Here is a 22,037-nt window from a genome sequence, read left to right on the forward strand (position 1 = left end):
CAAACCTTATGCCTAACTCTTAACCTTAAATTTAAACCAAAAAAGACAAATAGTTGTTTTCATTCATTTTTACTATATTCAAATTTGACTTTGTGGCAACTAGTGGAAACCAAAGAAAGGGGGTACAAAATAACAGGAAGTGTTGAAATAAATATTATAAACCTAAGAAGCACTTTAAGGGCTATAATAAACTACTACATTAAACTAGTAAGGTAAATGATGTACATAGGTGTAGAAAGGATCGAGACAAGTATAGCAAACAGTTGCTATTACAGCACAACCAAAGATCAGTAGTAAGCTTACTCTGTAAACAGCTGAAAATGGAACACAAGACTTTCAGAAATAGTAATATTCATTTTATTGAGGGTATCGGCGTTTTGGTGAAAATGTGTTGCACAAGCAAGGAGTTGTTCTCCCCAATAGGAAAAATGAATACTCTGGAGTGTCATAATAATCAAATGTTTTTAAGAAATAAATAAACTGTACATAAACTATCATTTACACAAAAGCCATGGGGGGGGGGGGGGGGGGTATTAGTTAAGATAAATCATGTGAACACAAAAAACTTCCAGAGCATCAAAGAAAGAGCAACAGTGATAGCCTCGGAGGCAGTCGATCCCAAAGACAAACACCTCAGTACACCCACAACCCCACAGTTCCTTCAAACAAAAAAATAACAACAAAACCATCTTGACCAACATTAAAAAAAATCATCTATGGAAACCTTTTAAAATCCCTTGACGCATTTCTACCACATTTAGTCATCTTAAATTAGGCCTAATCTTTATAGACTATTTCCTAATCATTCACAGCTAAACAACATTTCAGAGCTTCAGTATGAAGAACACTTGCTCTGAGATGCATCAAGTAACCACGCACTGTTCTTCGTTGTGGTGAAAGAACAATATAATTTCATATTGTGTGATCATGAAAATCACTTTACATTAAGTTATCCTTTAATTAAGGGAGATTATAAAGGATTTATCAGTAGTTTAGTTAATGAGTTGTTATTAGCAATGACATAACTACTCTTAAAAGGCTGCCTCAATGTAAAATGTTACAAAATAAATTATACACAAAAAAAAAGACAGGAAAATCGAAATGAAACTCTTCCTTGAAAAATGTCCGACCCCCGCCCCCAATCAAATGACTCATTGGGATGATTTTAAGCCGATATTGTCAAACGGCTTCAGCTCGTCCACCTCCATCGTCCGGGTTCATCCACGCAGCAATGGGGGAGGGGTCAGAGTTGAAAGGTGAGAAGTTGACTCTTTCACCGCCAGGCCCGGTTGAGCAGTTTGACCTGTGCCAGACGTTTACTGATCATGGTGGCGAAGAACAGCGCGAACAGAACACTGCTGATCAGGACGTAGTCGTAGTCATCTTTCAGCACGTCGAACTGCTTGGAGGGGTACACCCTGGTTTGGTAGATGTCAAGACCGTACGCAACCACCTGTGGGACAAAACATATACATTTCCATGTTAAATATTCAGCATTTGATCTGCATTATAGTTGTATCTTCATTTAATCTGTATTGTCAGTGTACCGTGTCTTGGAAATGCAGCAGGAAGTCCAGACTTTTTATTTATTTATTTTATTTCACCTTTATTTAACCAGGTAGGCTAGTTGAGAACAAGTTCTCATTTACAACTGCGACCTGGCCAAGATAAAGCATAGCAGTGTGAACAGACAACACAGAGTTACACATGGAGTAAACAATAAACAAGTCAATAACACAGTAGAAAAAAAAAAGAAAGTCTATATACATTGTGTGCAAAAGGCATGAGGAGGTAGGCAAATAATTACAATTTAGCAGATTAACACTGGAGTGATAAATGATCAGATGGTCATGTGCAGGTAGAGATACTGGAGTGATAAATGATCAGATGGTCATGTGCAGGTAGAGATACTGATAGTGAATACAGGTACAGGTGAATACAGGTAGATACAGGTAGTGAACTGGTGTGATAAAGATACATTGACGATAGTGAATACAGGTACAGGTGAATACAGGTAGATACAGGTAGTGAACTGGTGTGATAAAGATACATTGACGATAGTGAATACAGGTACAGGTGAATACAGGTGAATACAGGTAGATACAGGTAGTGAACAGGAGTGATAAATGATCAGATGGTCATGTGCAGGTAGAGATACTGATAGTGAATACAGGTACAGGTGAATACAGGTAGATACAGGTAGATACAGGTGTGATAAAGATACATTGCCGATAGTGAATACAGGTTCAGGTGAATACAGGTGAATACAGGTAGATACAGGTGTGAAAGATACATTGACGATAGTGAATACAGGTACAGGTGAATACAGGTAGATACAGGTGTGATAAAGATACATTGCCGATAGTGAATACAGGTACAGGGGAATACAGGGGAATACAGGTAGATACAGGTAGATACAGGTGTGATAAAGATACATTGCCGATAGTGAATACAGGTACAGGGGAATACAGGGGAATACAGGTAGATACAGGTGTGATAAATATACATTGCCGATAGTGGATACAGGTAAAGGGGAATACAGGTGAATACAGGTAGATACAGGTAGATACAGGTGTGATAAAGATACATTGCCGATAGTGAATACAGGTACAGGGGAATACAGGTGAATACAGGTAGATACAGGTAGATACAGGTGTGATAAAGATACATTGCCGATAGTGAATACAGGTACAGGGGAATACAGGTAGATACAGGTGTGAAAGATACATTGACGATAGTGAATACAGGTACAGGTGAATACAGGTAGATACAGGTAGATACAGGTGTGATAAAGATACATTGCCGATAGTGAATACAGGTACAGGGGAATACAGGGGAATACAGGTGAATACAGGTAGATACAGGTGTGATAAAGATACATTGACGATAGTGAATACAGGTACAGGTGAATACAGGTAGATACAGGTATGATAAAGATACATTGACGATAGTGAATACAGGTACAGGTGAATACAGGTAGATACAGGTGTGAAAGATACATTGACGATAGTGAATACAGGTACAGGTGAATACAGGTAGATACAGGTGTGAAAGATACACTGCCGATAGTGAATACAGGTACAGGTGAATACAGGTAGATACAGGTATGATAAAGATACATTGACGATAGTGTAATAGACCAGTGGTTCCCAAAACTATTGTTTGTTGTTGTTGTTTTATTTAAACTCACTTCCATCATTGGGGAACATCCCGCGCAAAACCTTAAAACCTTAAAACAAAATCAAATGGCTTAAAAAAAAATAAAAAAACCTTGCTAGCTGACAGTAGTCGATCTGGACATTTCTGAGAAGTTATAAATAGCTCTCTAAGGTCTGCAATGACTGACATGATAAGTGTTCAATCGAGTACAGTCTTAATTGAATGAACAGAGATAGAATTCAATTTGTAATTTTGTTAAATAGTTTGGAGTATGGCCTCATCTTCGAGGATTGCTCCCCGGAGCTAGATGCTGATGACGAAGAGCCCTTTGCTGGACAGCTGGCATCGAAACCTCCTTCTACAATTAAAACTTTCAAAAGTAAGTTGAAAGCCCGACTGAGTTCCTTAAAAAAATAAATCGCTGCTCCCAGCACACCCAACAGTTTGGGAACCACTGTAACGGACCATAGACTCACCAGACATGTGGACTCCAGGCCAGAGGGGGCAGTGTAGATTCCTTTCACTCTCGCTACGGTCTGATTGTAGTTGATGAACCACTCTGTGCGGATGGGCATCTCTGGGGCGTAGGGTATAAGGTTCTCCTCACTGGAAATAAATGATAAACTAATTCTTACTTTCATATAGTGACAAGGAACCAATATTCCTCTCTAAAAAAGGTCAGATAACGTCAACAACAGGGTTCTGTTCATTAGTGCACACAAAACGTTTTGCAACAGAAAATGAAAAATGAGCGTTTGTTGTTGGACCAGGTATTCCCTCCCTGTTTCAGTTCATTTTCTTACATTTGGTGCCAAATGAACATGTTGTTGGTACTAACCGGCTGTGTTCAGTGACAACCTCTGGTCTCCGTGGATCCAGGAACATCTTGGGGAGAGACAAGATGGCTCCTGATGGTAACCCCACTTTGAGAAAGAAATATCCAGAGAAAAAATAGAGAGTTACGATGCAGATAGATATGGTGCTGAAAGATCCACTCCCCCCCTCCATCCATCCATTCTCCCACCCCTCCATTCATCCATTCTCCCACCCACCCCTCCATCCATCCTCTCATCCATTCTCCCACCCACCCCTCCATCCATCCTCTCATCCATTCTCCCACCCACCCCTCCATCCATCCTCCCATCCATTCTCCCACCCCTCCATCCATTCTCCCTCCCACCCACCCCTCCATCCATCCTCCCATCCATTCTCCCACCCCTCCATTCATCCATTCTCCCACCCACCCCTCCATCCATCCTCTCATCCATTCTCCCACCCACCCCTCCATCCATCCTCCCATCCATTCTCCCACCCCTCCATCCATTCTCCCTCCCACCCACCCCTCCATCCATCCTCCCATCCATTCTCCCACCCCTCCATTCATCCATTCTCCCACCCACCCCTCCATCCATCCTCTCATCCATTCTCCCACCCACCCCTCCATCCATCCTCTCATCCATTCTCCCACCCACCCCTCCATCCATCCTCCCATCCATTCTCCCACCCCTCCATCCATTCTCCCTCCCACCCACCCCTCCATTCTCCCTCCCACCCACCCCTCCATCCATCCTCTCATCCATTCTCCCACCCACCCCTCCATCCATCCTCTCATCCATTCTCCCACCCACCCCTCCATCCATCCTCTCATCCATTCTCCCACCCCTCCATCCATCCTCTCATCCATTCTCCCACCCACCCCTCCATCCATCCTCTCATCCATTCTCCCACCCACCCCTCCATCCATCCTCTCATCCATTCTCCCACCCACCCCTCCATCCATCCTCCCATCCATTCTCCCACCCACCCCTCTATCCATCCTCCCACCCCTCCATCCATCCTCTCATCCATTCTCCCACCCACCCCTCTATCCATCCTCCCATCCATTCTCCCACCCCTCCATCCATCCTCTCATCCATTCTCTCTCCCACCCACCCACCCCTCCATCCATCCTCCCATCCATTCTCCCACCCACCCCTCTATCCATTCTCCCACCCCTCTATCCATCCTCTCATCCATTCTCCCACCCACCCCTCCATCCATCCTCCCATCCATTCTCCCACCCACCCCTCTATCCATCCTCCCATCCATTCTCCCACCCACCCCTCTATCCATCCTCCCATCCATTCTCCCACCCCTCCATCCATCCTCTCATCCATTCTCTCTCCCACCCACCCCTCCATCCATCCTCCCATCCATTCTCCCACCCACCCCTCTATCCATTCTCCCACCCCTCTATCCATCCTCTCATCCATTCTCCCACCCACCCCTCTATCCATCCTCCCATCCATTCTCCCACCCACCCGGTCATACATTCTCCTACACAGTCTCCATCTATCCACCCACCCCTCCTATACTGACCCAGGAGATGTCTAGAGGTGATGCCCTTCTCAGTGAGCGTAGCCTCCATAGTGGTGATGGGAGAGGGGAAGATGTAGGTCTGCTGTAGGACCTGGGGCAGATGGGGTCTGTCCAGACTGCTGAACACTGTGCTGTTATACAGCTCTGTCCCTTCAAACAGCTCCAGCACACTGAACTCATTACGCCTGGACTTGGTGTTCCAGTACTCATACTGTAGAGAGGGAAGGAGATAAAATGGTAAGGCAGCAGTTCATTAACCTTTTTCTCAAAACAGAAGTCATCTTTGGAACATTTGTGACCATAACTACTACTTCTACGGTTGCTGTTGCTACTGCTGTTACAACAACTACTGCTACAACAACTACTGCTACAACAACTACTGCTACAACAACTACTGCTACAACAACTACTGCTACAACAACTACTGCTGTTACAACAACTACTGCTGTTACAACAACTACTGCTGTTACAACAACTACTGCTGTTACAACAACTACTGCTACAACAACTACTGCTACAACAACTACTGCTACTGCTGTTACAACTACTGCTACAACAACTACTGCTACAACAACTACTGCTACTGCTGTTACAACAACTACTGCTACAACAACTACTGCTACTGCTGTTACAACAACTACTGCTACAACAACTACTGTTACAACAACTACTGTTACAACAACTACTGCTACAACAACTACTGTTACAACAACTACTGTTACAACAACTACTGCTACAACAACTACTGCTACAACAACTACTGTTACAACAACTACTGCTACAACAACTACTGCTACTGCTGCTACAACAACTACTGCTACAACAACTACTGTTACAACAACTACTGCTACAACAACTACTGCTACTGCTGTTACAACAACTACTGCTACAACTACTACTGCTACAACAACTACTGTTACAACTACTGCTACAACAACTACTGCTACAACAACTACTGCTACAACAACTACTGTTACAACAACTACTGCTACAACTACTACTGCTACAACAACTACTGTTACAACTACTGCTACAACAACTACTGCTACAACAACTACTGCTGTTACAACTACTGCTACAACAACTACTGCTACAACAACTACTGCTACAACAACTACTGCTACAACAACTACTGCTACAACAACTACTGCTACAACAACTACTGTTACAACAACTACTGTTACAACAACTACTGCTACTGCTGTTACAACAACTACTGCTACAACAACTACTGCTGTTACAACTACTGCTACAACAACTACTGCTACAACAACTACTGCTGTTACAACAACTACTGCTACAACAACTACTGCTACAACAACTACTGCTACAACAACTACTGCTACAACAACTACTGCTACAACAACTACTGCTACTGCTGTTACAACAACTACTGCTACAACAACTACTGCTACAACAACTACTGCTACAACAACTACTGCTACTGCTGTTACAACAACTACTGCTACAACAACTACTGCTACAACAACTACTGCTACTGCTGTTACAACAACTACTGCTACAACAACTACTGCTACTGCTGTTACAACAACTACTGCTACAACAACTACTGCTACAACAACTACTGCTACAACAACTACTGCTACTACTGCTACAACAACTACTGCTACAACAACTACTGTTACAACAACTACTGCTACAACAACTACTGCTACTGCTGTTACAACAACTACTGCTACAACAACTACTACTGCTACAACAACTACTACTGCTACAACAACTACTGCTACAACAACTACTGCTACAACAACTACTGCTACAACAACTACTGCTGTTACAACTACTGCTACAACAACTACTGTTACAACAACTACTGCTACAACAACTACTGTTACAACAACTACTGCTACAACAACTACTGCTACTGCTGTTACAACAACTACTGCTACAACAACTACTGCTACTGCTGTTACAACAACTATTGCTGTTACAACAACTACTGCTACAACAACTACTGCTACAACAACTACTGCTACAACAACTACTGCTACTGCTGTTACAACAACTACTGCTACAACAACTACTGCTGTTACAACAACTACTGCTACAACAACTACTGCTACAACAACTACTGCTACAACAACTACTGCTACAACAACTACTGCTACTGCTGTTACAACAACTACTGCTACAACAACTACTGCTACTGCTGTTACAACAACTACTGCTACAACAACTACTGCTACAACAACTACTGCTACTGCTGTTACAACAACTACTGTTACAACAACTACTGCTACTGCTGTTACAACAACTACTGCTACAACAACTACTGCTACAACAACTACTGCTACTGCTGTTACAACAACTACTGCTACAACAACTACTGCTACAACAACTACTGCTACTGCTGTTACAACAACTACTGCTACAACAACTACTGCTACAACAACTACTGCTACAACAACTACTGTTACAACAACTACTGCTACAACAACTACTGCTACAACAACTACTGCTACAACAACTACTGCTACAACAACTACTGCTACAACAACTACTGCTACAACAACTACTGCTACAACAACTACTGCTACAACAACTACTGTTACAACAACTACTGCTACAACTACTGTTACAACAACTACTGCTACAACAACTACTGCTACAACAACTACTGCTACAACAACTACTGCTACAACAACTACTGTTACAACAACTACTGCTACAACTACTGTTACAACAACTACTGTTACAACAACTACTGCTACAACAACTACTGCTACAACAACTACTGCTACAACAACTACTGCTACAACAACTACTGCTACAACAACTACTGTTACAACAACTACTGCTACAACAACTACTGCTACAACAACTACTGCTACAACAACTACTGCTACAACAACTACTGCTACTACTGTTACAACAACTACTGTTACAACAACTACTGCTACAACAACTACTGTTACAACAACTACTGTTACAACAACTACTGTTACAACAACTACTGTTACAACAACTACTGTTACAACAACTACTGTTACAACTACTGTTACAACAACTACTGTTACAACAACTACTGCTACAACAACTACTGCTACAACAACTACTGCTACAACAACTACTGCTACAACAACTACTGCTACAACAACTACTGCTACAACAACTACTGCTACAACAACTACTGCTACAACTACTACTGCTACTGCTGTTACAACAACTACTGCTACAACTACTACTGCTACAACAACTACTGCTACTGCTGTTACAACAACTACTGCTACAACAACTACTGCTACAACAACTACTGCTACAACAACTACTGCTACAACAACTACTGCTACAACAACTACTGCTACAACAACTACTGCTACAACAACTACTGCTACAACAACTACTGCTACTGCTGTTACAACAACTACTGCTACAACAACTACTGCTACTGCTGTTACAACAACTACTGCTACAACAACTACTGCTACAACAACTACTGCTACAACAACTACTGCTACTGCTGTTACAACAACTACTGCTGTTACAACAACTACTGCTGTTACAACAACTACTGCTGTTACAACAACTACTGCTACAACAACTACTGTTACAACAACTACTGTTACAACAACTACTGTTACAACAACTACTGCTACTGCTGTTACAACAACTACTGCTACAACAACTACTGTTACAACAACTACTGTTACAACAACTACTGTTACAACAACTACTGTTACAACAACTACTGTTACAACAACTACTGTTACAACAACTACTACTACTGCTGTTACAACAACTACTGCTACAACAACTACTGTTACAACAACTACTACTACTGCTACTAGTGTTGCAACTACTGCTACTAGTGTTGCAACTACCAACACCGCCACTACTACTACTACTGCTGCTACTACTACCACCACTACTGCTACTGGTACTACAACTACCACCACTACTGGTACTACTGCTACCACCACCACTACTGGTACTACTGCTACAACTACCACCACTACTGGTACTACTGCTACCACCACTACCACCACCACTAGTACCACCACCACTACTGGTACTACTACCACCACCACTACTGGTACTACTACCACCACCACTACTGGTACTACTACTGCTACTACTACCACCACCACTACTGGTACTACTACTGCTACTACTACTACCACCACTACTGGTACTACTACTACCACCACCACTACTGGTACTACTACTGCTACTACTACCACCACCACTACTGGTACTACTACTACTACCACCACCACTAAAACTGGTACTACTACTACTGCTACTACCACCACCACTACTACTGGTACTACTACTCACCACCACCCAGTTCTCAGAGTGGACAAAGTGGACGGGCCCCCTGGCCTTCCTTTGGACGGCTTCATGGATGATGCGTCCAGTCACACCGTCGACCAGGAACACGCCCACGAAGGCCCTCTCAGGGTGGGCGTCTGTACTCTCTGTCACCACTGCCAGCAGGTTAGGGTTCAGGTACTGTGGTGAGAAAACGAAAGAGACTGTTATATTCGGGTCCGCACACAATATTACTACTTTATTCCAAAAACATTTGTATTTTGCACTTGTTCTTCGTGAAGTATTAAAAAAATTCAACTTTTGGTGCCAGTTTTTAAACTTTTAATTAAAAAAAAAAAACTAGTCTAGGACTGGATCTGGGAAACCATCCTTTAATCTGTAATTGTTGAGTGTGAACCCTGTAGTTTACTAGTACGTAGAGCAGTGTTTACCTTGTAGAGAACACTGCGGTCTCCCATCACTCTGCCCTGAGAGTGGACATGCTCGTTGGGTCTCTTCCCATTGACCGCTACTATCTTCTGAACCTCTGTAGGAAGGACCACCTCCCAGATCCGCTCTGTGGACAGGTCCTGGATGAACACACACACACATGTTTAATGTCACAAACACACACAATGAATGTCACAAACACACACAATGAATGTCACAAACACACACAATGAATGTCACAAACACACACAATGAATGTCACAAACACACACAATGAATGTCACAAACACACACAATGAATGTCACAAACACACACAATGAATGTCACATTCACGCAGACACACACAGACTAATGTTCCATGCTCACACACACACACACACACACACACACACAGTGTTAAGTCACCTTGCGCAGCCTGAATCCAGACAGGTTTCCCTGATCTGAGCGGATCAGGTAGAAGAAGATGGAGGAGGCCATCTCCTGGAGCTGCTGCAGGACGTTCTTAGTGGAGGGGAAGGCTGTCACCTGGAGGGAGAACAATCATTAAAAGACAGAATAATTAGTGCACAGTAATCAGCTGTGAGGTTCAGTCAATGAGAACAGGTACATTTAGAGAACATTGGAGCACATCTCTCCCACAATGCACCAGAAGTGTTATTTTATTTTCCACTGACGTTACCTTGTATTGGTCGTCGACCAGCAACAGGACCTTGGCGTAGTCCTGGTCTATAACAGGTAGTAGCAGTGACTGGAGGATGGGGCGGGGCAGGGCTGGCGGGGCGATGTGACTCTTCCTGTAAAATATGGGGTTGAACACATGCAGGGAGGCCAGGCCAGTGTCCTGGGGGGGTAGCAAAATATTTTGAAAACTAGAGACATTTCACCCAACATTACATCAAGATGGAAAAGGGGCAGCCCTCCATAGCTATGTAAACACTTAGGACCTAAATCCTACTGAGATGCTTTAACTATGCATTTTTCATGTTCAAGATCAAATAACTAAGTTAATTTGTCATATGTAATAAATAATTTATAATAAATGTATAAAATAAAACACCCACAGAATGGTGTAGTAAGTACTAGTTCGCAACAAGGTGTTGTTCCTACCTTATCCTTGATGAGCAGAGTGCATTGTGGGGGATGGGGGAAGTGAGCGGTGGTCCTCTGGACGATCAGTTTGAAAACTGCGTTGGGCTGGACATTCTCCAGGTAGTGCTTCCACAGAATAGAGCCCGACTTGCTGTCGATGCCAAACAGCTGGGACCAAACGAAGATAAAAACGATTGTTACATTACAGCCTTATTGTAAAAAAAAATACTAATAATACATACATACACGCATGTTTTCAAAAAGTCTAACCATTTATGAGCCTCATTAGGACTATAGTAAAGTGCTACCAATGTTGGTGCTGAGGTCAACAGACAGTAGATCCCATCCAGCCCAATGTTGGTGCTGAGGTCAACAGGCTGTAGATCCCATCTAGCCCAATGTTGGTGCTGAGGTCGACAGACTGTAGATCCCATCCAGCCCAATGTTGGTGCTGAGGTCAGACTGTAGATCCCATCTAGCCCAATGTTGGTGCTGAGGTCGACAGACTGTAGATCCCATCCAGCCCAATGTTGGTGCTGAGGTCAACAGGCAGTAGATCCCATCTAGCCCAATGTTGGTTCTGAGGTCAACAGACTGTAGATCCCATCTAGCCCAATGTTGGTGCTGAGGTCAACAGGCAGTAGATCCCATCTAGCCCAATGTTGGTTCTGAGGTCAACAGACTGTAGATCCCATGTAGCCCAATGTTGGTGCCGAGGTCAACAGACTGTAGATCCCATCCAGCCCAATGTTGGTGCTGAGGTCGACAGACTGTAGATCCCATCCAGCCCAATGTTGGTGCTGAGGACAACAGACTGTAGATCCCATCCAGCCCAATGTTGGTGCTGAGGTCAACAGACTGTAGATCCCATCAAGCCCAATGTTGGTGCTGAGGTCAACAGACAGCAGATCCCATCCAGCCTAACGCTGGTGATGAGGTCGACAGACAGCAGATCCCATCCAGCCCAACGTTGGTGCTACTTTCTCACCTCTCTCTCTCACCTTCCCCGAGGCCGTGACCCCCCCCCCCCCCCCCCCTTTCGTCTTACCTTCCCCGAGGCCGTGACACACCCCCCCCCCCCCCTCGTCTTACCTTCCCCGAGGCCGTGACCATAACCATCATCTTCTGCAGGTTGAACTCATCCCTGGACAATGTTTCTATGGTGACCTCGTTCTTAACCTGGCCATGGGGTTTACGGGCTTCGTAGAACAGCTTCCACAGGTGGGCCAGCCACGCCTGGAGCAGAATCACCTGGGATGACAGACGCTTCAGGACCATGGGGAACAACCCGTCTGTGGGGGGGGGTGCAGACACATAACATGTTATCCATCTACAGTTCCAGTCACATCTTCATTCTTTACATTCAAATCCATTGTCTGTTAGGAAGTGATGCGTTTCACGACAGCAGGCTGGATTCTATCTACAGGGACACTAAAATACACACACACACACACACCCCCCCCCCCCCCCCCCCCACCACCACCGACAAGCACAAACTAATCTACGACGAAACACAAAACGACAGATTACAAGAAACGACAAAGCAACTAAACTTTTATAGAAGGAGCTACTTTCGCTACTGATCTCACAAAATACAACAGCTTCAACATAAGCAAACAGAAAGGACGGCAGCAAGCTCACAGCGTTACCTTGAATGGCTGGATCCAAGCGCAGCAGTGAGAAAACCAGAGAGAGAGAGGGGGGGGGGGGGGGGGGGGGGGGGCATGAAGCCGACGGAGGATAACGACACATTCAGGAGTATTCATTTGGTCATGTAACCTTATACGCGATCAGTTGACAACAAACAGGCAACAAAAATATATATATATATATATATATATACACACTTCCACAAAGAGATCAAACACGTTAAAAGTGAAATACTTAGAATTCTTTTTAAATGTTAAAATAAAACTTGAATACATAGATTTGAAGGGAATGACTAGGCATTGATAGTATTGTTTCGAGACAACTCATTTTTTTTGTGTGTGTCATCCTCGTTATTTTATTTATGCACGGTTGTCTTTGCTTGTTTTTAAAATGATTAAATGAATCATGTTAGTCAGGATCTTTGATGTTCTTTACCAGCTTTCTTGCCAAACTCCCCCTCCAGCTCCGCCTGGGTGCCAGTGAGTGGCAGGTCCACCATCTCCATGGTAACAACATCAGCTAGGGCCTCCTCTCTGGTCCATACCACACGCCCTGGAATCACAGGTGTTGGTTGGAAGCCTCGTCTAGTGTGTGTGTGTGTGTACCAGTGTGTGTGTGTGTGTACCAGTGTGTGTGTGTGTACCAGTGTGTGTGTACCAGTGTGTGTGTGTGTGTGTACCAGTGTGTGTGTGTACCAGTGTGTGTGTGTGTGTGTGTGTACCAGTGTGTACCAGTGTGTGTGTGTACCAGTGTGTGTACCAGTGTGTGTACCAGTGTGTGTGTGTGTACCAGTGTGTGTGTGTGTGTGTGTGTGTACGTGTACCTGGCTGCTGTATGAAGGTGAGAGCATGGTCCTGTGTCTGCACGAGGACCCTGTAGCCCACAGAGTCGTCCTTCTTCAGGAAGGCATGGACGTACAGCTGGGGAGGGAACAGACTGTTACGGACCTCATTTAAACACCCGACTTCCTGAACAAAAACACACCCATCTGACTGATTGATTTCCCTCCATCACCTCTACACAGGTATATGCCAACAGGTGATGGGTTGGCTCGGTGGGGCTCATGCCAGACTACTCTGTACCAGGGACTTTGTCAACATTGATGAGGGTCGGAGCCACGAAAAAAAATCTGAACTCATCACGAGGAGCCGCAGTGGCTCGTGAGCCCCCCCCCCACATTCCCCCCCGTCTTGACAGCCAAGAGAGACATTTTGTATGCTTTAGAGGACATTTTTGTGCAATTCTACTCATTTTACCATGAGGCAGAGAGAAGTATTGACATCTTTTAAATATGATATCTGAGTGAGACTGACTAACAAAATCAATGGGGGCGCCCCCGGCTGGTGAGTCGACCATGATTACAAGTTTAGATAGCTGATTGGCAACCCCCCCCCCCCCCCCCCCAAAACATGCTGATAATATCAGGTTAATTGGGCTAATTGACTGACATAAGAGAACAACTGCTGATGCACAACCACATGTTGAAATTGCACCTTGTGTACTATCTACTATTCTACCTAGCAACAGTAAATTGAGAGTGAGTATACTATACTGAGTAAATTGATCAGAAGGCCTTTAAAAAAAAGTGGGCCGCATGGCAATCCATTTGTCCATCCCAGCTCTATAATCAATAGCAGCCCGCGGATAAATTCCCAAAGAGCCCCCCCCCCCCAAAAAAACATAACCAACTACAATTCACAACTAAAATCTCTGCTGTCAAGAGGGGTAGCCGCGAAAATGTTTAGCTTGCAAAGTTGGAAGTACGGATGTGGGTACGAGTTCTGATTTTTTTGTTGGCCTCCACTCCCATCAAAGTTTCCAATCCCTACTCTATACTCCAGTCCCAATCCCTACTCTATACTCCACTTCCAATCTATACTCTATACTCCACCCCATCAAAGTTTCCAATCCCTACTCTATACTCCAGTCCCAATCCCTACTCTATACTCCACTTCCAATCCCTACTCTATACTCCACTTCCAATCTATACTCTATACTCCACTCCCAATCTATACTCTATACTCCACTCCCAATCTATACTCTACTCCCAATCTATACTCTACTCCCAATCTATACTCTACTCCCAATCTATACTCTACTCCCAATCTATACTCTACTCCCAATCTATACTCCACTCCCAATCTATACTCCACTCCCAATCTATACTCCACTCCCAATCCCTACTCTATACTCCACTCCCAATCCCTACTCTATACTCCACTCCCACCAAAGTTTCCAATCCCTCCTCTATACTCCACTCCCAATCCCTACTCTATACTCCACTCCCAATCTATACTCCACTCCCAATCTATACTCTATACTCCACTCCCAATCTATACTCCACTCCCAATCTATACTCTATACTCCACTCCCAATCTATACTCCACTCCCAATCTATACTCCAATCCCTACTCTATACTCCACTCCCAATCCCTACTCTATACTCCACTCCCAGTCCCTACTCTATACTCCACTCCCAGTCCCTACTCTATACTCCACTCCCAGTCCCTACTCTATACTCCACTCCCAGTCCCTACTCTATACTCCACTCCCAGTCCCTACTCTATACTCCACTCCCTCCTCTATACTCCACTCCCACTCCCTCCTCTATACTCCACTCCCAGTCCCTCCTCTATACTCCACTCCCAGTCCCTCCTCTATACTCCACTCCCAGTCCCTCCTCTATACTCCACTCCCAGTCCCTCCTCTATACTCCACTCCCAGTCCCTCCTCTATACTCCACGATCGTTCTCCTCACACAGACCTTGAAGGGTTTCCCACCGTTAAGATCGAGGGGAAAGATGACGGTTGTATCCAACAACCTACGACCTGAATCAGCGCTGAACAGATTGATAGCACAAGCCTGGAGCGGGAACAGAAAGGAAGTTTAAATGGGTTACATACGTCAGTAGAACTAACTAACTACACACTATATGACCACATGCATGATGCAACACTTTTTTTTAGGTCATTCTGAGACATCTTTTTAAAAAAAACAACTGGTTGTTGAACTGTCTTTTTTTTTTTTTAAAGACTCACGGTTTCGTTTTTGGGAGTCATGACGGCAGCAACAGTCTTCTCCCCTGTGGTGGAAAATGAGACCAAGAACGCCTAGAAACATAAGACATTCTCCAGTTAAGTCACACAACTCATTCAGCTCCATTGACCTCCCAACTAACAACATTTGGAGGTAAAAAAAAAAATCTTGTTCAGGTTTAAAAATGGGAAATAATATATGCCACTTAGCAGAATCACTATCCAGAGAGATGTGTAGTACAGGAAACAAATAAGTAGCAATAATAAATTGCCCGTCTGGGATAAATTGAAGTTCATTAAATGAACGAACGGCGATTCTGTACCGGCTGGAAGTCTCTGAGTGGGGCGATGGTGTATCCATCAGCATTGAGCTGTAGCAGGACGTGGTGGTCTGGTCCGAGCTGGAGAAAGAACTCTGAGATGGGGGAGCGGGCCGGGTGGGGCTGGCTGGACACCAGGACGGGCTGGAAGCCTGGGGACACCTCCAGATCCAGAGACTGGGGGGGGGGGGGGGGGGGGTTGTTTTGTAGATGTTTAAAATCGAAAAGGTACAATATATAGCCTGTTACACACCAGTGTGTCCACCTAACTGAGACCATGAAGACTTTCTTTACACTTCGGAGCTTCAAGTCGTGGTTGAACAGGAGTTACCTGCAGTAGGATCTGGTTGAACTGTGGCGCCTCCTCAGCCTGTATCGGGAGGGCGTAGAGGGCGAGAGTGGCGGTGTCCACACACATCAGCACCCCGTGACCAACCACCACACAGCTGGACTCAACACTGGACAGCCACGGGGCTTCAACTGACCTCTGAGAACCGTAACAGACATCACAACCAACAGGGTTAGAGATATGACGTGTGTATTGTGGAATTAACTAGAACACTCCGTTATGTTGTGGAATTAACCAGAACACTCCGTTATGTTGTAGAATTATCCAGAACACTCCGTTATGTTGTGGAATTAACCAGAACACTCCGTTATGTTGTGGAATTAACCAGAACCCTCCGTTATATTGTAGAATTAACCAGAACACTCCGTTATGTTAAATTGCTTGTGTAGTGTCACAAGGTGAAAGACCTACTTTGTTACAAATGTTAATGATGTATTTAATAGTTAAATGCATAGAATTTGCCAAATGTCTTTGTTTTGGGTTTGGTTCACACTAGAGTTTAATGTTGGGGAACCAGGTTACAGAGATTTACCAACCAAACCCATACAATTGCGAAAAATTGCAGTAAACTATTTAATACATTTATTTATATGAAGAGTGTGATATGAAAAACATCCCCAGACCATTCTTCTTCCTCCATCAAACTTTATAGTTGGCACTATGCATTTGGGCAGCGGGTTTTATACCACCCCAGCCGAAGCTTGGCTTTGCACTTGGTGATCTTAGTCTTGTGTGCGGCTGCTCGGCCATGGAAACCCATTTCATGAAGCTCCCAACGAACAGTTCTTGTGCTGAGGTTTCTTCCAGAGGCAGTTTGGAACTCGGTAGGGAGTGTTAGTCACTTCAGCGGTCCCGTTCTGTGAGCTGGTGTGGCCTACCACTTCGTGGCTGAGCCGTTGTTGCTCCTGGACTTTTCCATTTCACAATAACAGCACTTACAGTTGACCAAGGAAGCTCTCGCATGTCAGAAATTTGACAAACTGACTTGTTGGAAAGGTGGCATTAAGTAAGGCCATTCTACTGCCAATGTTTGTCTATGGAGATTGCATGGCCGTGTGCTCGATTTTATATACCTGTCTGCAATGGATATGGCTGAAATAGCCTAATCCAATAATTTGAAGGGGTGCACACATACTTTTGTGTGTGTGTGTGTGTATGTATGTATGCATGTATATATACATACACAGTGGGGAGAACTAGTATTTGATAACCTGCAAAATCGGCAGTGTTTCCTACTTACAAAGCATGTAGAGGTCTGTAATTTTTTATCATAGCTTCACTTCAACTGTGAGAGACGGAATCTAAAACAAAAATCCAGAAAAATCACATTGTATGATTTTTAAGTAATTAATTTGCATTTTATTGCAACAAAAAAAGAATGGAGGGGCGGGGGGTGCCAGCGCATCATTCAATCAACTGTGAGGCATTAACTCAACTGGCTAGTTTGCTTGTCTGTAGAGAGAAGGGCGGGGTTGTACGTTGATCCTGATGCTCTGATTGGATAGAGAAAAGCTGTATTTCTCTGTCCACGTCGCTTCAAAAATTTCACAGACACACACACACACACACACACACACACACAGCCCTGATCCCAGACACACACAGCCCTGATCCCAGACACACACACACACACACACACAGCCCTGATCCCAGACACACACACACACACACACACACAGCCCTGATCCCAGACACACACACACACACACACACAGCCCTGATCCCAGACACACACACACACATCCCTGATCCCAGACACACACACACACACACACAGCCCTGATCCCAGACACACACAGCCCTGATCCCAGACACACACACACACACACACACAGCCCTGATCCCAGACACACACACACACACACACACACAGCCCTGATCCCAGACACACACACACACACACACACAGCCCTGATCCCAGACACACACACACACAGCCCTGATCCCAGACACACACACACACACACACACACAGCCCTGATCCCAGACACACACACACACACACACACACAGCCCTGATCCCAGACACACACACACACACACACACACAGCCCTGATCCCAGACACACACACACACACACACACACAGCCCTGATCCCAGACACACACACACACACACACACACAGCCCTGATCCCAGACACACACACACACACACACACACAGCCCTGATCCCAGACACACACACACACACACACACACACAGCCCTGATCCCAGACACACACACACACACACACACACACACAGCCCTGATCCCAGACACACACACACACACACACACACACACAGCCCTGATCCCAGACACACACACACACACACACACAGCCCTGATCCCAGACACACACACACACACACACCCCTGATCCCAGACACACACACACACACACAGCCCTGATCCCACACACACACACACACACACAGCCCTGATCCCAGACACACACACACACACACACACAGCCCTGATCCCAGACACACACACACACACACACAGCCCTGATCCCAGACACACACACACACACACAGCCCTGATCCCAGACACACACACACACACACAGCCCTGATCCCAGACACACACACACACACACACAGCCCTGATCCCAGACACACACACACACACACACAGCCCTGATCCCAGACACACACACACACACACACAGCCCTGATCCCAGACACACACACACACACACAGCCCTGATCCCAGACACACACACACAGCCCTGATCCCAGACACACACACACACACACACAGCCCTGATCCCAGACACACACACACACACACACAGCCCTGATCCCAGACACACACACACACACACACAGCCCTGATCCCAGACACACACACACACACAGCCCTGATCCCAGACACACACACACACACAGCCCTGATCCCAGACACACACACACACACACAGCCCTGATCCCAGACACACACACACACACACAGCCCTGATCCCAGACACACACACACACAGCCCTGATCCCAGACACACACACACACAGCCCTGATCCCAGACACACACACACACACACACACAGCCCTGATCCCAGACACACACACACACACACACACACACACAGCCCTGATCCCAGACACACATCCCTAATCCCAGACACACATCCCTAATCCCAGACACACATCCCTAATCCCAGACACACACAGCCCTGATCCCAGATAACCTCAAAACAGCTGTGACAGTTTTGGAGTTATACGTTTATATACCATGACATTTGATGAGGAGACGTCACAGAGTTCTAGACCAAGTTACCTGCTTGATGATCTCTCCGTCCTCTAGGCTGTAGGCTATGATAGTGAGGTGAGAGTTAGGAACCACCCCCAACACATAGACCTCCTCTTCTCCCCCAGAGTACACTGCCTGGTACTGGACCGTATCACTGTGGGCAACAACCAAAAAAATACTTAATAGTTTAACACCTAATTGCTCAAGACCTGGATTCAAAAGAGCATTTTAAATCTTTCAGATACTTTGTACGTTTGTTTGGGACTTTCTGGAGATGGGCTTTGCACTTTTTGGGACCATTTTTTTTATTGTTTCCACTATATCAGCTTAAGTATCTGAACGAAAACAGATACTGTTCGGACCCAGGTATGAGAACCAGTGTCGTACTGTACCCTACCTGTCAGGCAGGTTTTCCACCCATTTCTGGTGTCCATTGGTGAGGTAGTGGAGAGAGATGGCAGCTTTCTTAAGCACCGCTACATGCTTTACGGTGTCCTGCATGGCCACAAAACACGCAGCCTGGAAGCTGAAATAGAGAGAGACAATATGAGCAGTCAGTCATCTGGCAAAATATCTAAAATCCTTGTCCATTTCTATGGAGTGTCTCTCAGCTACAAAACCCGCAGTTAAAATGGAGTACGGGTCATCCGCACACAGGGACAACCACACGCACCTGCCAGTATCCAGCACGGCCTCCCAGTTCAGCCCGCCCATGTTTGTGTCCCAGGAACGGAGCAAACGACCACCTCCAACCACCATCAGAGCATCTAGAGAAGACGTAAGAGAACATTCAAATACCTGCAGAAGGCAGAATCTTACAATTAACATAGGCAAAGATAAAGCCAATGTAATTGACTCTGTACAACACAGTTATGTTGGCTAAGCCAGGTAACTAGACAGTCTACAGTGACCTTAAAAAAAGGACTATTGTCACCTTGTCCATGCAGCAAAAGTATATCTATGGTTCCCTCTGGTCCCGCCTTGTCAACATGTCTCCAAACTGTGAAGTAGGAATGAAAAATAATTAACTCAAGATACTCAACAACAATTTTTTTTTTTTTTTGTCACAGATTTCAGACTAAAAGAGAAAAGCTAGAAACATATTTTGTATTGTAATATGAATGACAAAATACTCACAGAGCTCTCCAGTCCTGGAGTTGAAAGACGCAAAGATATTCTTGTCGGTGGCGAGAAACAGCTTTTTAGACGACTGCGAATGCGAGTCAAAGTGGGCAAAGAGCGTCTTCCCCACATACTGCTGTCTCCTGGAAATAAGATAATATTTTATAAGAAAATATAGCTAGATATTTTTGTACTTTAGCTAATCAATCTGCGTTTTGAGACTCTGAATCATATCTGTGACAAGACACCTGTCACAAGGAGCAGATGGGACATGGGTCTTCTTCCCACATGGATCCTTAACCCACTGTAAAGAGGAAGCGATCCAATAAGATATTTACATTCATGAGATATTCCAACAAGTGACTGTCAATACAGGTGCAGACATGACAAGGATACCTATTGACTGAACCCGACACCCCAGAGGCTTACTTACTGTCTTTTCGCCATGATCTATGATATTGGACGCTGTCAATGGTTAGCACATAGCACTAGCTTAGCTAACTGCATAGCGGAATCAATGGGTATTCTCAATGAACAGCTACATACCAATCAAATTTGCCAACTTGATCTTCGAAGACCGCTTCACTCATGACAAATAAAGAAAAGAAGATTACAAATAGAGACGTTGGTTTAGACATTTTAGCAGGTGGCTTCATTGAAACAAAACGAACCATGTACTAATCACTTCCGGGTCGATGTTCTTCTTTCGTTTTGATTGGCGGTTTGTAAACTAACACAGGTAGGTGGTGGTGTCGGTGTATTACCGCCACCTACCGAGCTGGAGTGTGACACACACACACACACACACACACACACACACACACACACACACACACACACACACACGCACAGGTGCTAAAACACACAGAGACACAAACACACACACACACACACAGCCGAGAAAGAAGGAATTGTAAAATCTCCATTCGTGCTCTCACTTCCACAAGCCCTGACTGCCATCTGTGAGCCTGTAAAAACACAACCGTAGACTGTAG

The 22,037-nt window shown here is 44.9% G+C and overlaps 1 protein-coding gene across 2 annotated transcripts; it reads right to left on the reverse strand.

Annotated features, from left to right (window-relative positions):
- Positions 1 to 334: 334 nt before the first annotated feature.
- Positions 335 to 21,779, reverse strand: LOC110531279 (ER membrane protein complex subunit 1). Of its 2 annotated transcripts, none has more exons than XM_036988975.2 (22): positions 21,589 to 21,779; positions 21,058 to 21,185; positions 20,855 to 20,920; positions 20,594 to 20,687; positions 20,318 to 20,446; positions 19,948 to 20,074; positions 16,667 to 16,822; positions 16,339 to 16,512; positions 16,019 to 16,090; positions 15,744 to 15,842; positions 13,803 to 13,899; positions 13,415 to 13,531; positions 12,422 to 12,621; positions 11,348 to 11,497; positions 10,920 to 11,081; positions 10,646 to 10,765; positions 10,242 to 10,379; positions 9,817 to 9,990; positions 5,518 to 5,728; positions 3,998 to 4,082; positions 3,636 to 3,765; positions 335 to 1,453 (listed from the first exon to the last, which is right to left on the reverse strand). In XM_036988975.2, exons 1-22 carry the CDS (start codon positions 21,714 to 21,716, stop codon positions 1,274 to 1,276), a joined length of 2,937 nt encoding a protein of 978 aa, XP_036844870.2. In that variant the 5' UTR covers positions 21,717 to 21,779; the 3' UTR covers positions 335 to 1,273. The 2 variants fall into 2 exon arrangements, with proteins under 2 accessions (XP_036844870.2, XP_090041656.1); XM_090185530.1 differs by having other exon boundaries at positions 13,803 to 13,947; positions 21,589 to 21,760.
- Positions 21,780 to 22,037: the final 258 nt, after the last annotated feature.

Source organism: Oncorhynchus mykiss, chromosome 9 (assembly GCF_057628025.1).
Source record: "Oncorhynchus mykiss isolate SJ-2025 chromosome 9, ASM5762802v1, whole genome shotgun sequence".
NCBI lineage: Eukaryota > Metazoa > Chordata > Actinopteri > Salmoniformes > Salmonidae > Oncorhynchus > Oncorhynchus mykiss.

Bases quoted from the DNA above. Each gene is read 5' to 3' on its own strand.
- LOC110531279 (XM_090185530.1), bottom strand. From the start codon at position 21,716: ATGGTTCGTTTTGTTTCAATGAAGCCACCTGCTAAAATGTCTAAACCA. The intron at 4,083-5,517 runs GTCAGTATAGGA...TCTTTCTCAAAG, and splicing joins CACCTCTAGACATCTCCTGG to TGGGGTTACCATCAGGAGCC. The intron at 1,454-3,635 runs GTGAGTCTATGG...TTTGTCCCACAG, and splicing joins GCCTGGAGTCCACATGTCTG to GTGGTTGCGTACGGTCTTGA.